This window comes from Punica granatum, chromosome 8, assembly GCF_007655135.1.
Source record: "Punica granatum isolate Tunisia-2019 chromosome 8, ASM765513v2, whole genome shotgun sequence".
Classification (NCBI taxonomy): Eukaryota; Viridiplantae; Streptophyta; class Magnoliopsida; order Myrtales; family Lythraceae; genus Punica; species Punica granatum.
The window spans coordinates 10,060,779-10,075,531 of NC_045134.1; the positions used below are offsets into that span (position 1 = coordinate 10,060,779).

The 14,753-nt window shown below is 40.4% G+C and overlaps 1 protein-coding gene and 1 non-coding gene across 2 annotated transcripts; one reads left to right on the plus strand and one right to left on the minus strand.

Annotated features, from left to right (window-relative positions):
* The first annotated feature begins 8,355 nt into the window (after positions 1–8,355).
* Positions 8,356–13,446, plus strand: LOC116187044. The gene is made up of 2 exons (XM_031515623.1): positions 8,356–11,721; positions 13,027–13,446. Exons 1-2 carry the CDS (start codon positions 8,361–8,363, stop codon positions 13,407–13,409), a joined length of 3,744 nt encoding a protein of 1,247 aa, XP_031371483.1. The 5' UTR covers positions 8,356–8,360; the 3' UTR covers positions 13,410–13,446.
* Positions 8,616–8,722, minus strand: LOC116189678. Its single transcript, XR_004152449.1, has one exon. It is a non-coding gene; the product is annotated as a small nucleolar RNA R71 (small nucleolar RNA).
* Positions 13,447–14,753: the final 1,307 nt, after the last annotated feature.

The following is a 14,753-nucleotide window of genomic DNA, read 5'->3' on the forward strand; positions in this document are numbered from 1 at the left end:
GTGAAAAACTGGATTAGAGGCGATGTGGAGAGCTGCTTGATTATCACAAAAAAGATGCATTGGACCGGCATGATAAATACCAAGAGAGCTGAGGAGAGAACGAAGCCATAAAAGTTCACTAATAGTTGCAGCCATGGCTCGGTATTCTGCCTCGGCAGAAGACTTGGAGACTGTTGTTTACTTCTTGGTCTTCCAAGAGATGGGACTCCCGCCTAAAGTGACGAAATATCCAGTCAATGACCGCCGAGTCATGGGACAACTAGCCCAATCTGCATCACAGTAAGCCGTTAAAGATAGAGATGTTGGACAGAGAAAAATCCCTTGTCCAGGAGATTGTTTGAGATATTGAAGCACTCGTAGAGCAGCATCCCAATGTCCTTGACGAGGATCTTGCAAGAACTGAGATAGAATGTGTATAGGGTAGCTGAGCTCCGGCCTAGTGATGGTGAGATACAAGAGACGACCAATCAGACGGCGATATTGGCCCGGATCTGAAATAGGGTCACCACTTTCTTTAGATAATTGGTGTTGTTGCTCCATGGGGAAATATGCAGGCCGTGAACCTAGCATACCGGCTTCAGTAAGAATATCCAGAGTGTACTTTCGCTGATTGAGAAATAAGCCAGAGCCACTCCGAATGATCTCTATCCCCAAGAAATAGGACAAAGGACCAAGATCCTTAATGTGAAAACATTGGCGAAGATAAGTCTTAAAATTAGAACACGAGGCAGAATCATTGGCCACGAGAATCATATCATCAACATAAACCAGAACCGCAAGAAATGTGTCACCATGGGAGAAGGTGAACAGAGAGTGATCAGCGCCGGATTGTTGAAAACCATATTGAGAAAGAGCAGTGGCGAACTTAGAATACCAATTTCGAGATGCCTGACGAAGGCCATATAGGGACTTTTGCAGACGGCATACCTGATTAGATCCGGTGGAGCGAAAACCAGGAGGAAGAGACATGTAAACCTCCTCATCCAAGTCCCCATGAAGGAAGGCGTTATTAACATCAAGTTGGTGCATCTCCCATTTTTTAGTAACAGCAACAGTTAATAAGCAGCGAACTGTTACCAATTTGGCCACCGGTGCAAATGTCTCATGAAAATCGACTCCTTCAACCTGAGTGAAGCCCTTGGCCACGAGTCGAGCCTTGTAACGTTCCACAGTGCCATCAGCTCGTCTTTTAATCTTAAAGACCCATTTGCAGCCAATAGGTTTCTTTCCGGGAGGTAATGATTGCAGAGTCCATGTGCCGGTATCCTCGAGGGCACGAATTTCATCGGCCATGGCTAGGCGCCATTGTGGAATCTTTGCAGCCTCTGAATAAGTCCTTGGCTCTAAGTCAGAGTCAAGTGCAGCAAGGAACGATAATTGGGTGGCATCAATATCAGAATAATGAAGATAATGCTCGAGGGGATGAGACGTACCTGGAGAGTTTGATGGAGCGGGTGATATGATTGGGGGGGTAGAAGAAGAGTCTAAGCAACGGGCAGTGTGGGAGACAAAATCACTGAGCCAACTTGGCTTTCGGATATTCCGCGGAGCCTTGGAACGAGCCATGGTGTCTGCCATACAGTCTGTGTCAGAGGAAGGTCCCGGGTCGGCAGAAGAGGCAGGGCCTGACATGCGAGCAGGCGATGTGGGTTCAAGGGATTGGTGTTGGTCCAAAAGAAGACCAGTATCGACGCTAGTCCCAACCGACCTTGAAGAAGGTGGGCTGGATAAGGGATGAGCCGTACTATTCTCAGAGGTTGTGGACTCCCCCTGAGCTCCCCCTGGGCCTGAAGTGTCCAAAAACCGAATTCCTGAATTTTCCGAACCGGATTGTGTCGGCCTGCTGAAAGGAAAAACTTCCTCATCGAATTTAACATCCCGAGAAACAAAAAATTCTCGATTCTCCAAATCAAAAACTTTCCAACCCTTCTTGCCAAATGGGTACCCAACAAAAACGCATCGTCTTGAACGTGATCCGAACTTATCTTTGACACATGAATTATAGTGTGCATAGCAAAGACATCCAAAAATACGAATGTGTCTATAATCCGGCTTCTGTCGAAAAAGGAGTTCAAATGGGGTCTTACCTGACAAGATATTTGAAGGTGTAAGATTAATGAGGTGTGCTGCGGCGGAAACACATTCTCCCCAAAAATCTATTGGAAGAGAGGCTTGAAACATCAGGGCCCGGGCTACATTGAGAATGTGCCGAATGTTTGCGCTCAACCCGTCCATTTTGTTGAGGAGTATCAATGCACGAGGTTTGATGAATGATGCCGTTGTCAGAGAAATAATCTTGGACAAGCCGACTCATGAATTCTGACCCATTATCACTTCTCACGGTTTTTACTGTTCGATCAAATTGATTCCTGACCAACTTGCAGAAACTAATCAGGAATCCTTGCGCTTCCGACTTATTTCGTAAAAGATAAACCCATACAGCCCGGCTATAGTCATCCACAATTGACAGAAAATATTGAGCACCAGAAATAGATGATATTTTATAAGGTCCCCAAATGTCACAATGAACCAACTGAAAAGGAAATGAGGCTTTATTCGAACTAATGGGAAAATTGGAACGCGTCTGTTTTGCACGGCAACATACGTCACAGAGCGAATTATTGACTGAACGATGCATAGTAATAGAATTGTTCTCAAACCGAAGACTGGAAGAAGGGTGTCCCAACCGCTTATGCCAAATATCTTCATCATCTGCTCTCATTGCCCGTAGTTTCTGAAGAGATGAGGATACTCGTCGTAAAATCCACACCCCCCCGTGAAGTTCACCCACTCCAATCATACTCCCCGAGATGCGGTCCTGGATCAAGCATAAATCAGAAATGTAGTGTACACTACAATTATGTTCCCAAGATAATTGAGCCACAGACAATAAGTTACAATTGAAATCCGGCACATAAAGAACATTTTGAAGTATCAAATTGGCTCCAAAAGAAACTTTGCCTATAAAAGTAGCTTTTGTTGTTCCATTTGGAACATGAATAAGTGGACCATTATTGGCGGGAGTAATATCAAAAAGATTATCCAGGCTGCCAGTCATATGTCGTGAAGCTCCCGAATCAATAATCCAGTCAAGATTTGAGGTAATAGGTTCAAAAGTCTCACCACTTAGACGATTAACCTCACCATCATCGCGAGGAATCATTGACATAAGTTGTTGTAGTTGGGCCTCAGAAAGATGGGCCAATTTACTAAGGTCCGCAGGTGTTTCGGCATGGGCCTGTGCCGCAGTATAGTTTCCTGGGCCTGTAAAGGAATGTTGGGCTGGCTGATGATAGAAACCCTGTTGGGCCGACGGACCGGGCCTCCATTGCCCACGATTCAGTTGGGCTTGGCGCTGATGAGATGGGCCACCCGAATAGGAGTTACCCGGGTCTCCTAAAAACGAAAACCCGACTCCTCCTCCTCCTCCTTGTTTGTTCTACAGAGCTGAGGGAGAAGATGCCGAGTTCCTCACGCCCAGCCGAGCGCCACCAGCGCCGGATCCCTTCGGATTTCTCTGGTCGGAACCCGGATGCCCATTCAGCCGATAGCAAGTGGCCCGAACATGGCCATTCCGGCCGCAGTAGTCGCAGAACGGGCGGCTTCGAGGTTTGTTTTCTCCTCTGGTGAAATTGCTGAAATTAGGGTTTTCTCCTCTGCTGAAATTGCTGAAATTAGGGTTAGGGTTTGATCCTCCCCCGAAATCGTGACTAATTTTTGCTGCAAAACCGAGCGATTCAGAAATTGTTTCTCTGCCGTGTGTGATTAATCGTTGTGCCTCGTCGTTTGCTGCAATCGAATGTGCCCTATTCGCATTTGGCAGTGGCTCCATGCTCAAAATTTGAGAGCGGATGGTCTGGAACTCGGGATTGAGTCCTATTAGGAACTGATGCAATTTCTCCTTTTCCTTGTAAGCCATTAGTCGAGCTCCAGCATCACATGAACATACGGGTAAATCGAGATACATATCTAATTCATCCCAGAGACTCTTTAACTTTGAATAATACTCTGAAACTGATCTTTTCTCTTGTCTGAGCAAACAAATATCAGTCTTAAGCTGATGAATTTTTGCTTCATTACCTTGGGAAAATCGTTCTTTAAGATCGTCCTAGAGAGTTTTTGCATTTCTCGCTCCTGCCACTGAGTTCTGTAACCCTTCGTCCAGGTGATTGAAAATCCATGAGAGGAGCATCGAATTACAAGTCACCCACTGCTCACGGTGAGGTTCTCCTTCTGCTGGTTGTAATACTTTTCCTTCGATAAAACTGAGCTTGTTCTTGGCCTGAAGCGCTGTTTGCATTGCTAGAGACCAAGTGTTGTAATTCCTGCCATTTAATTTGCAGGAAATGAGTTGTGTGCCGGGACCATCAGAGGGGGTGAAGAGATAAACAGGTGGTATGTTTCCACTCGTTTCACTGTTATTTGCTGATTTCGTCATGGTGACGATAAACAGGAAGATGATAAACAGGAAGACAAAGAGATGACGCTCAGTGAGCCACACTGGCAAGAGAAGCTCGGCTATTCTGGCCGGCAAAGATAACGAGACGGCTGGCCTCAGGACCACCGCTCTGATACCATGTGAAGAGCGAATTCAAGCAGAAGAACTTGGTATGTTTTCATTAATTCGATGTATATGTATACAGCCAAGTCCAATCAATAAATGGAAAGTATAAAATATGGTTAAACTAGTGACACCTAAATATGGAAAACTAGGATATGTATACAAATTATAGTGAGGAATAAATCATTCCATAATAGGTGGTCCGATGGGCCGACTGTGGGTGGGGAGGAAAAGAGCGGCAGGTAGGAAGGCAGTGTATGAAGAAGTGGGGCGAAGTCAGGAAGGGTGCGAAGAGTTGCAGGTCACTGAAGGCGGGAGGATGTCGGGTGATCATTAAGGGGGGCGCGGGAAGGAAACGGTTGCATGTCCAGGTTGAACGGGAGATAGGGGCAATTAAGGGAATACGGCCGGGGGAGAGGGGTAATTTTGAAAAACTGGAAATATGGGATTCAGCACGCATATTTTATTGTAGGGAGAGAAAAAGGAATATTTTGAACATGATTTAAGGTTATGAGTCTTATCACGTCCAACCAAAAGAAAAACACGACTCAAAATTCAAAATTTAACATAATGAGTCCATATCACGAAAAGTAAAGCAGTCTACTAAATAGTAATGCATATATTAAATAGATGTGATCAAAGAAACAACTAATGAGATTAATTACATAATAGAGATAATTTTATCAAAAAAATATCATAACCTAAAATTTTCAAGATAATGATTCTAATTTAATTTGAAATCTTCATGTAAAGAAATTAGAATCGAAATTATATGAATATTATAGCAAATTTAAGAAAATATTCTATCAAAATTAGAATTCATTTAAAGAACTTTTTCAAGATTTATTATTACATTTTTTACTAAAAGAAAATGGATAAATTAGTATGAACATAAACCGGTGCAAATGCATGGGCCGAAAGCTAGTTTCCATTAAATAAGTATGGTTGCAGCAAGGGAGATCATGAGTTAATGCATGGAGACTTTTGTTTAACTATCTTCATTAGATATTTTATCTTTTCCATTGTTCTCTTTTTTTCCTTTATGCTTGGGAGATAGCTATCATTAACTCCAGTTGTTCTAAGAACATGATAATATAAGCTCTACTATGAACAAGAAGAAGAGATAGACTTGATGATTGCATGAAATTTTCCTCGAGTATTTCCTTTCTTATGTACACAATTTTATTATTTAGTAGTGAAAACTCTGATTTTTATTGCTCATCCTTGAGTGTAGCAAATCAAAATAATTGTTTTTATTTGTGACGATTCATTTTATCAAGTGAGTTTAGTTGATTCTATCTTCTATCCGTCCTCGTTATCCATTTTTGGTTTGAGAGCACATCAAATAATATTGAAGGAATAGAGTTGAATTATAGAGTATTAATCATGGGATCCAGCGAGTATCGATCACGTATAATGATCAATTATTAAAATTTTGGTGTATATTGTAATACATACACTATCGTCATGGGCTACGTTTGGTAGACCAAATAAGAGGTAATCCCAATCATACGTTTGGTGCCGACCAGATTAAGATTGGGATTGAAATATACTTGGATATAGTATTAAGTAGCTAATCCCGGGAACGGGATGGATTAAGGGTGGATTGGGATATGATTATTTAAGAAAAGTAATATACATATTTTTGTGCCAAATTTTTGAAATGTGCCACTCAACCTGACCTTGCGGCGTATTTCCCATGGTTGAAATTTTAATCGCCCAACCGTGATCCTGCGGCGTATGGCTGTGGCACAGTAATCTTTACTATTCCACTGATGGGGTAGCCGAAGGAAATTTCCCAAGGGCCCAGCCCAACCGGCATTCGCTGATGGAGTTGGGCAAATATACGAGAGCTCGGCTTGAAAATTACACCAAATGCAAGTCCACTCCCCCAAACCCGAACGGCACCCTTGGTAAAATCCCGGGTGCATAAGACTAAACGGCACCCTTCAATGGGATTTTGTATGTTCGTTTATTTTCGATTTCATTATCTCTTCCTAGTCTAAAGCCTCAATTACAATTAGAAAAAACAAAGATAAAAAGAAAATATACTGCTCTTTATGCTGAATATGTTTGAAGTATACATGTGAGCCATGACACACATGGGATCCCGCCACGCTCGAGTATAGGGCTCGAGACTTACACATTTTCTCATGATCTTACCTTGTTTAGAAACTGATAAGGGCATATTATACTCATATTTTATTGTGCAATTCATGTTAAATTATTATTAATTTTATAGAAATTATAAGAAGTCGGTGCTTAATTATGTGTAATTTGATATTGTAGGTCTTTGAGGACTTAGATGGAATTACGAGCAATATTGAGGAGTTTTGCGCAATTTGGAGCCAGCATATATCTTTCGGAAATCTTTTTTTTTGTTGTGGATATAAATACTCCTCATAACAAGATTAGGAAACCCTAGGGGGGGAGCCATCTTTCACCATTCTTTTAACCTAGAGAGTTTTTGGAGAGGGTCTTGTCTGGAGCCGTCACCTGGATCAATTGATTTGAAGCGAAGAATTGTGGAAGAGATAATTCCTTAAAGGAATTGTTGGGTTTTTGTTTTAGGATTCAATATCTTGAGTTTACTGCTGAATATGAATTCTATTGCAATGACTCCTTGGAATTATAATTGTGTTTTCAATTCCATGATATTCTAAGCTTCTTTTGTGGGAATATGATGAAACCCTAGGTAGCTAATATGATGATTGTCGCCATGTTATAGGATTAATAGATGTGTTGATGATTCATGATTGCAATTCCTATAATTTCAATTTTAATTCTTAATTGGTTATAATTGTTAGAAACACTATTGATACGGGAGTTGATATAGTGTTTGTTAGGAATTCTTGATTAGACTAATTAGTTAAATGCGATAGCTGCGTTAATTAGTTTAATTAGAGATTATCCAGGGATTAATGCAATGTTTCTAGTTAGTTATTCGCTAAGACATTAGGGATAATTAATTTAGGGCATTAGACAATCATAGCACTGGAAGGTGTATGATTATAATTTAGAGTCCACTATTAATTAGAGATGCGGGAGCTGATTGATTAATTAGAGGTTTAAGACTTTAATTTTAAAGGCTTGATAAACTCACTTGAATAATCACATAGCTATCAGTCTATATAACATGATGGCAATCTGATTAGTGAAACTAGGGTGGATTCTGTTTTTCCCACTTTCAATTGATATATTTTCGTACAATTCTCTTTCTGCTCTTTGTGACGATTTAGGTTGATTAGTAGTTAATTAGTTAATTCTCTTAATTTGATTGCTTAGATAATAATAGAATCTAATATAGGTTTAGTACTTAATTAATCCTTGTGGGATCGACACTCTATTCATCACTATATTACTTGATCTGACCCAGTACACTTGCTGGTAGAATTTGAGCTTATTTTTATATATATTTGCAAAGGGATCAAGTTTTTGGCGCCGTTGCCGGGGATTAACTTAATATTAGACCACCTTTAGTTCTATTGTTAATTTAGGCGCACTTTACTGTGTGTTTATTTCTTGTTCTCTTTGCAGGTATTCTATGCGCAGGAGTAGAAGTGCTGAACTTCTACCATTAGATCCTGAGATAGAGCGCACCTTGCATCGGTTGAGAAGAGAGAACAGAAGAAGGGAAGAATTGCAGGTAGTTGAGATGGCAGATGATGACATCAACCGCCAAATACAGGGTGCTGCCAGAGCACTTCGAGACTATGCAGTACCTACTATTATGGGTTCTGCGATCAGAAGGCCCACTATTCCAGCTAATAACTTTGAACTGAAGCCAGCACTCATCCAGATGGTTCAATCAAATCAGTTTGGAGGATATCCCAACGAGAGTCCTGATGAGCATATTGCAGGATTCCTCCAATACTGTAACACGGTAAAGATGAATAATGTCACTGATGATGTTATTAGATTACAGCTTTTTCCTTTCTCGCTTAGGGATAAAGCGAGAGCCTGGTTCAATTCACTGCCACAAGAGTCCATCACCACCTGGGCCGACCTTTCATCTAAGTTTCTCAGGAGATTTTTCCCACCAGCTAGGACTGCAAGATTGAGGAACGAAATCACTAACTTCACCAAGTTCAATGGTGAATCACTTTATGAGGCATGGGAGAGATTCAAGGAGGCAATCAGAAAGTGCCCACATCACGGATTGCCAGATAATCTCCTAATTGAGGTCTTCTATCTTAGCCTGGATGATACATTGAGGTCTCTAGTAGATGCTGCAGCAGGAGGCGCACTGATGGGTAAGAATTATGATGAAGCAAGTGCTTTGATAGAAGAGATGGCCTCCAGTGCACATAATTGGCAGAATGAAAGAAGTAAATCAAGAGTGGCATCAGTCAATGACATGGACACTATTGCTAATTTGACAACCCAGATTTCAGCTCTCACTACCCAGGTAAGTAAACTCACCTCAGCACATTCTTTTAATACTAATCAGGTTGCTTTTTGTGAGTTGTGTTCAGGACCACATTCGACTCTTGAATGCATGTCTGGAAATCCCTCGGCTTCACCCAATGGAGAGCAAGTGAACTTTGTCAACAACTTCCAACGGAGTAATCAAGGGCCTTATTCGAACACTTACAATCCCGGGTGGCGTAATCATCCTAATTTCTCATGGAGGAATGAGAATAATGCACTTAAACCGCCACCTGGATTCCAAAAGCAAGGCCCTGCTCAGAATGCTCCACCTCAGCAAAGTCAGTCGAGAATGGAAGAGCTCATGTTGAGCTATATGCAAAAGACTGACACCATGCTACAGAATCAACAAGCCACTATTCGAAACCTAGAGGGTCAGATTAGTCAGATTTCTCAGCAATTGAGTAATAGACCATCAGGGTCTTTACCCAGCAACACTGAAGAGAACCCCAAGGGTGTCAATGCTATAATGCTGAGGAGTGGCAAGGAATTGGAAATAGTCAATAGAAAAGCTCAAACTCAGGAGGAGAGTCCGGAGAAAGACAAAGGTAAGCAAAAGGTGGAGGAACCAAGGCAGAAGTCACTAGGGGTGAAACCGTATGTTCCTCCTGTCCCTTTTCCAGGAAGATTGAAGCAACAACAGTTGGACGCCCAATTTGCTAAATTCCTAGATGTTTTTAAAAAGCTGCAAATCAACATTCCATTTGCAGAAGCACTCCAGCAGATGCCTTCATATGCTAGATTCATGAAGGATCTGCTCACTAAAAAGAGGAAGTTTGATGGGAGTGAGCCTGTGATGCTTACAGGAGAGTGTTCTATGATTCTCCAAAAGGACTTGCCTAACTTACCACGCAAACAAAGAGATCAGGGGAGTTTCACTGTTCCTTGTACTATAGGGAATTTTCATTTTGAGAACGTTCTTATTGATTCAGGTGCAAGTATAAATTTAATGCCTCTGTCTATTTTCAGGAAACTTGGACTTGGAGAATGCAAGAAAACTCATATTACCTTGCAACTTGCTGACAGGAGTATCAAATATCCAAAGGGTATTGTTGAGAATGTCCTGGTGAAGGTAGACAAATTCATATTTCCAGTCGACTTCATAGTCTTGGAGATGGAGGAGGACAGAGAGGTGCCCATGATCCTTGGCAGACCGTTCCTTGCGACAGGTAAAGCATTAATAGATGTGGAACAAGGTAAGCTCACTTTAAGAGTTATGAATGAACAAATAACTTTTAATGTTTATGACGCCATAAAGAAATTTCATGATGGCAAATCATGTTACACCATTGATATTATTGATGAGCTTATCTCTGAGTCTGTGGAGGAGAAAGCAGGTGTGGATACAATGGAATCAGTCCTTAGGGATCTGGACGATTGGAGTGATGATGATGAGCATGAGGAAGAATCTGTGGAGAAGGTATCAGAAATCAAGGCTCGCTACTATGAGGAGCTGGGCACTAGTGCGACAAAACCAGTATCATCTTTGACACAGTCCCCGGTGCTAGAACTTAAACCATTGCCTAGCCATTTAAAATATGCCTATCTTGGAATAGATGATACTTTGCCAATAATTATCTCTTCTTCCTTGACAGGTGATCAGGAGCAACAGCTCCTAAGCGTGCTGAGAGAGCACAAGGAGGCAATAGGATGGACTATTGCAGATATCAAAGGGATCAGCCCTTTGATTTGCACTCACAGGATAATGTTGGAAGCTGAGTGCAAACCCATAGTGCAACCACAAAGGCGACTTAACCCAACTCTCAAAGAGGTAGTGAAGAAAGAAGTGCTTAAACTGTTGGATGCAGGTATTATCTATCTTATCTCAGATAGTAAATGGGTTAGTCCTGTTCAAGTAGTGCCCAAAAAGGGTGGTATGACTGTGGTTAAAAATGAGGTCAATAAATTAATCCCGACTCGTACTGTGACTGGGTGGAGAGTTTGTATAGATTACAGGAAACTAAATGATGCTACCCGTAAAGACCATTTCCCCCTCCCCTTCATTGATCAGATGCTAGAAAAACTTGCAGGGCATGATTATTATTGTTTTCTAGATGGTTATTCTGGTTACAATCAGATTCATATAGCACCCGAGGACCAGGAGAAAACCACATTTACTTGTCCTTATGGCACTTTTGCCTTTAGGAGAATGCCTTTCGGTCTCTGTAATGCACCTGCCACTTTCCAGAGGTGCATGATATCTATATTTTCTGACATGTTAGAGAATTTTATTGAAATATTTATGGATGATTTCTCTGTTTTTGGGAAGTCATTTGAATCTTGTCTGACAAATTTAGGCTGTGTGCTTAAAAGATGTAAGGAGACTAATCTGCTTCTGAACTGGGAGAAATGTCATTTTATGGTAAGAGAGGGTATAGTCTTAGGTCACAAGGTGTCAAAGAAAGGGATTGAAGTTGATCGAGCAAAAGTGGAGATAATAGAGAAGTTGCCACCACCCACTTCAACAAAAGGAGTAAGGAGCTTCTTAGGACATGCTGGCTTCTACAGGAGATTTATCAAGGACTTTTCTAAAATCTCTAGACCTCTTTGTAATTTACTTGAAAAAGATTCTGCTTTTGTTTTTAATGACAATTGTTTGCAGGCATTCAATTTATTGAAGGAGAAACTCACTTCTGCACCAGTGATCGTTGCACCTAATTGGGAGCTTCCGTTTGAGCTGATGTGTGATGCCAGCGACTATGCTGTAGGAGCAGTACTTGGGCAAAGGAGAGGTAAGGTATTTCATGCAATATACTATGCTAGTAGAACTTTAAATGAGGCCCAAAAGAACTATGCCACAACTGAAAAGGAGCTTTTAGCAGTCATATTTGCATGTGACAAGTTTCGGCCTTATCTGATAGGTTCTAAGATCATAGTATACACAGACCATGCTGCCCTGAAATATTTGTTTGCCAAAGCTGATGCTAAACCTAGGCTAATTCGTTGGATTCTACTGCTACAAGAATTTGACCTGGAAATTAGAGACACAAAGGGAACTGAAAATGTAGTGGCTGATCACTTATCCCGTTTGGAATCTGATTGTTTAGATTCACCCATAAATGAAAAGTTCCCTGATGAACAATTGCATGTAGCAGAAATCCAAGGATTACCTTGGTATGCTGATATAGTCAATTACATGGTTAGCAACATCACACCATATGGTTTGTCATCTCAACAGAAAAAGAAATTTTTGCATGATGTGAAATACTATTTTTGGGATGAACCATATCTGTTTAAATATTGTGCTGACCAAGTAATTAGACGCTGTGTGCCTGAAACTGAACAACTTAGCATAATACAACACTGTCATTCTAAGGAAGCAGGAGGCCACTTTGGTGTGGAAAGAACTGCAACTAAGATCTTATCTTGTGGATTTTATTGGCCTAGAGTATTTCATGATTGCAGGAATTACATTATGTCTTGTGCTCCATGCCAAAGAACTGGCAATATTTCTAGGAGACATGAAGTACCACAAAATAGCATTCTTGTAATTGAGCTTTTTGATGTGTGGGGAATAGACTTTATGGGTCCTTTTCCCTCTTCTTTTTCAAATAAATATATTCTTGTGGCTGTTGATTATGTTTCAAAATGGGTAGAAGCAGTCGCTCTACAAAGTAATGATGCCAGAGTTGTAATCAGATTTTTGAAAAAGAACATCTTTTCAAGATTTGGGGTACCTAGAGCCATTATAAGTGATGGGGGATCACATTTTTGCAATCGGCAATTTGAAAAATTATTATCAAAATATGGAGTTACTCATAAAATTGCCACCCCTTATCATCCACAGACTTGTGGACAGGTTGAGGTGTCCAATAGGGAAATAAAGCGTATCTTAGAGAAAACAGTCAATGCATCTAGGAAAGATTGGTCTTTAAAACTTGATGATGCATTGTGGGCTTACAGGACAGCTTTCAAAACCCCCATAGGAATGTCCCCATACAAGATTGTTTATGGTAAATCATGTCACCTACCAGTAGAGCTTGAGCACAAAGCATATTGGGCCATAAAATACCTTAACTTTGATTTACAAGCAGCAGGTGAAAAGAGATTGCTCCAATTGAATCAGATGGCTGAGATGAGAGAGGAAGCATATGAAAATGCTAGGATATACAAGGAGCGAGCCAAGCGATGGCATGATAGGAACATCCTAAAGCGAGAGTTTTTGCCTGGTCAGAAAGTCCTATTATACAACTCTCGCTTGAAGTTGTTCCCAGGTAAGTTAAAATCTCGATGGTCTGGACCATTTGTTATTTCTAATGTTTTTCCCTATGGTGCAGTTGAGCTGAAGTCAGAAGATGACCGCACTTTTAAAGTAAACGGTCATCTTCTCAAGCATTACTTTGAAGGGGAAAATATTGATGGTGATGCCACTACGGTGGATCTAGCAAATTCGGTTGAAGAATTGGAAAAGTCGAACTAGCGACTATAAACTAAGTGCTTCATGGGAGGCAGCCCATGTCTGAGAGCTAAAGTCCCTGTTGGCTCTCAATTCTTTTGCTTCATTTGTTTTATTTTGATTTGCTGTTGGTTTGTACTTTATCAAGCACCCACTCATTGGGTAGACTTGGGATATTTGCTATTTGATTGTTTTAGTTAAGATGGATTATCTGCTATTTTTGTTCTTTTTGTTGTTTTCTTTTTGTTTTTGAAGCCAGGGTGGATAACAACTGCTGACTCTCTCTATTGCTATACCAGTTGGAACTCCAATTGCTTCAACTTAATTTTTCGAAACCGGGGAAGTACTAGTATCTCTTTTTCTCTTATGTTCTTTATTTTTATTTTCGTTTTACTAGAGCTACATTAGGAACAGTGAGGACACTGTTTAATCTAAGTGTGGGGAAGGGAGATACTAAACAGATGGAGTATAAAATTGAGTATAGTGTTGATGTCTGAATTCTGTGATTTAATTTGTTACTCATGACATCTGATGCCTGTCTTTGTTGATAAATAGTTATACTTCCCTGTCACCTTGAATTATAATTGTCCTTAAGTTATCTGGCAATTGTTAGGCCAAATTCTTTTTTTTTTTTAATTTTTTTTAATTATTGAAATCTAGAGATTGTACGAAGAATACTGTTGATAGCATTTGTTCAGGAATTGTTTGAAAAAAATTGACTCACTTAGGCGCCCTACTCACCACTGTTGTGATTTTTGTACTTAGTTAAAATTAATTAGTCAAATCTTTAGAAATCAAATTTACCTAGTTTTTAGCCCTAGAGTTTGAAGTTTAAGAGTCGGTCAAGTCCTTAAGTGAAAAATAAACAGGTCTACTTCTAAGCAAAGTTAGTTAGTATATCCTCTTTTTAATTATTCTAATAGCACTTTAACATTTAGTGAAAGAGGTAGAAGAAGCTTTGTACTTAGTGATTCCTATAAAAGAAGTCTGAAAAGTGTTAGTGAGCATTCAAAAAAAAAAAAGCAAGCATAGCCTTTACTCCAATGACTCAAGAATTGAGTTATGAGTATCCTAACTTGAATGTTAGAGTGAGGAAGAGTTCGTAGGGGTCCCTTTAAAACCCGGTCACTTGGGTGATGAGCCCGGGATGTGCCGACTCAATGAACTCACTATAACGAGAAGAGCGGAAAGGCACAAGTTCAAACAAAAATTGGACTTGAAAAAAAAAAAATTGCTTCTTAAACAGAAAGGAAAAATTGAATGCAAAAACAAAAAAATAAATTAAGACTTGTAATAAAAAGGAAGAAAACCTAGGGACGAAGCAGATACCATATGCTTTCACTACCTTGTTGACTTGCTTAGAGGGAA

What these genes read in the sequence shown, in the direction of transcription:
- LOC116187044 (XM_031515623.1), top strand. Translation starts at nt 8,361, where the DNA reads ATGGTTCAATCAAATCAGTTTGGAGGATATCCCAACGAGAGTCCTGAT. An exon ending in AGTACTTGGGCAAAGGAGAG is followed by an intron (nt 11,722 to 13,026) that starts GTAAGGTATTTC and finishes TACAAGCAGCAG; the next exon opens with GTGAAAAGAGATTGCTCCAA.